Source organism: Mandrillus leucophaeus, unplaced genomic scaffold, assembly GCF_000951045.1.
Source record: "Mandrillus leucophaeus isolate KB7577 unplaced genomic scaffold, Mleu.le_1.0 Scaffold1238, whole genome shotgun sequence".
NCBI classification, from domain to species: domain Eukaryota; kingdom Metazoa; phylum Chordata; class Mammalia; order Primates; family Cercopithecidae; genus Mandrillus; species Mandrillus leucophaeus.
Genome location: NW_012100743.1, coordinates 30,521 through 33,005, shown reverse-complemented (window position 1 = coordinate 33,005; position 2,485 = coordinate 30,521). Strand labels below are relative to the sequence as shown.

General features: G+C 32.6%; 1 protein-coding gene across 1 annotated transcript in view; it reads left to right on the top strand.

Moving 5' to 3' along the window:
* Window positions 1–2,307: 2,307 nt before the first annotated feature.
* The window catches only part of LOC105533286 (UDP-glucuronosyltransferase 2B9-like), a gene marked incomplete at its 3' end in the record, with an annotated part of 26,093 nt that continues 25,915 nt past the window's right edge, over window positions 2,308–2,485 (top strand). Inside the window, exon 1 of the mRNA XM_011971681.1 lies at window positions 2,308–2,436. Coding sequence (XP_011827071.1) covers window positions 2,308–2,436 — 129 coding nt within the window. The remainder of the gene's footprint in view (window positions 2,437–2,485) is intronic.

The window sequence follows — 2,485 nt, the reverse complement described above, 5'->3', positions numbered from 1 at the left end:
CTCTAGTAGTATGTTTTTATTTCATGCCACTTTTGTGTATTGTGTCTAAGTTTGGCTTCTTAGTTAATGAAAGATTTACAAGAATATTTTATTGTTAGATATTTTAAACTGATGACAACTTTCAGCACAAAGAAAACTAAACAAAACTGTATTTTGACATAATTTTGTCTTCCACATAATGACTTTTTGATGTCTAAATTTATATCTTTTCAAATTTCCATCTCTTAACCAATTGTAGTTACTATTTTCTTTAATATCGTTGTCTTTTTTCTTCACGATAAAGATATAAATGGCTTATGTACCACAATTATAGTATTAGAGTATTCTGAATTTGTCTTTATAATTGCTTTTACTAGTGCTTTTTATGCCTTAAGACGTGTACTTGTTACATGTGATTGTCCTTTTCTTTCCAATAAAAAAATTTTCCTTCTTATTATTTCTTATAAGATTTTTCTGGTATTTATGAATGCCTTAGCTTTTGCTGGTGTGGGAAAATCTTATCTTTCTTTCCGGTTTTAAGAATTGCTTTGGTAGGCACAGTATCTTTGCATGGCAGATTTATTTTCAGCACTTTAAATGTATATCTTATTTTCTTCTTGCTCACGAATTGATTTATTTTATTTTATTTTATTTTGAGAAATTTGATGAAACTTGAATTGTGACATTGTTTAATATGGTACAAACTTTTTCTCATATTGCTATCACTATTCTTTCTTTGTATTTGCCTTTTAACCATTTAAATAGGACGTGCCTTTGGGAAATACTCTTTGGGTTAAATTTGATTAGAGTACCTGGATACTGTCATCTTTCTCTAGATTTACAAAATGTTCCATCATTATTTTCTTAAGTATGCTCTCTAGACCTTTTTGTTTCTTATCTCCTTCAAGAACTCCTATTATATGGAGGTAGTTTGCTTAATAATATTTGATACTTTCCGTAGGCTTACTTCACTAATTTTAATTATTTCTCTTTTTTGGCTCTTCTGACTGAGTAATTGCATATGTTTTACTTTTAGGACTGCTGATTCCTTACTCTGTTTGACCAAGTCTGATGTTGAAGTTTTCTAGTGAGTTTTTCAATTCACTTCACTTATTTTTTTAAATTGGATTTCTTTTTATTTTTAAAACATTTCTACTTCTTTGCAAAATTTATCATCTTTTACCTGGATTATTCTCTAAAATGTGTTTTTTTCAACTTTATATTCATATGTGCTGTGATTTCTGAATTTTTTAAATAGGTGTGCACTGAATTTCTTATCAAAAATTTTACAGAGCATCTGAACTTTAATTCTGCATTGTAACTTAAAATCAGACTTGCAGTGATTTCTAGGTCTTGGAGAGACTTAAGCAATAACTGAAACTTAATCTCAAATGTTATACTTGTTTGCAGGACATAGTAAAGCTCCTATGAGGAGCTGAGAATTGTAAAAAATACGGGCGAAAGATTCAGACCTTTCTTTGGATTTTGGTCCCTGCAGTGTGATGGTACTGGTCAAACTCTGCAGCATGGCATTCCTGCTAATAGGAACACCAAGCAGTTGCTGAGATCTGTGTGCCTGTCACTGTGATTAGTACTCCCACTCTTGTTTCCAATTCACCCCAGGTCATTCAACCCTCTAGCTGCTCCTAATGCCTCTCCTGGGGTAGGACAAAAATGGGCTTCCCAAAAAGAATCACAGATCCATGAAGAAACTGAACATTCCCCTCAAATTTCCTACTCTGATCTTGGTAACTTCAAGTACAGTTCTCTCACAGTGGTGTGTCTTCTTGGTGTGTGGAAAGGGTGTCATAATCCAAAACAATTATTCATCTTACAGATCATGAGTTTTCCCATGTCTATGAGTCTTGGGATTTTCTTCTTCTCTTTTTAGCTCTGGTGAATTCAGAGTGGCTTTTTTATTTACATAGTTACTAGCTGTCTCTTTGTGTAGGAATTAATTTGGGGGGCATTATTTCATCATTTAACTGACATCACTCCTCAAGGAATATTTTTATGAGTTTGCAAACCATTATGATTTTAGAATTCAGAGTATCTACCAAATATTTAAAAAGCTGTATATTTATTACTTAAGTGTCTTGTATAATTATTTGGTTGTGTACTGTTTCTAGTAAATAATTACTATGTATTGAAGCCATGTGTTTCTAACACAAACTTTCTTGTAGAGACTGGAAGTATATGGCAGAATATAGGGACAATATAATTATACATACGGAAAATTCTTCAGATTTTTATTAAAGCATAGGTAAATTATATTATTCTACATGATATTGCATCTTTATGATGCAGATATTATTTTGGTTGTAGGAAATGAAAGAATTTGTCCATATCTCTGCCAAAGATGGCACCGTGGTGTTTTCTCTGGGGCCAGTTGTGCAAAATCTTACGGAAGGGAAGGCTGATCTCATCGTTTCAGACTTGGCCCAGATTCCACAGAAGGTGAGTACAACCTCCAGTCCTTATAAGCAGCCATTTACACAGTGAAGAA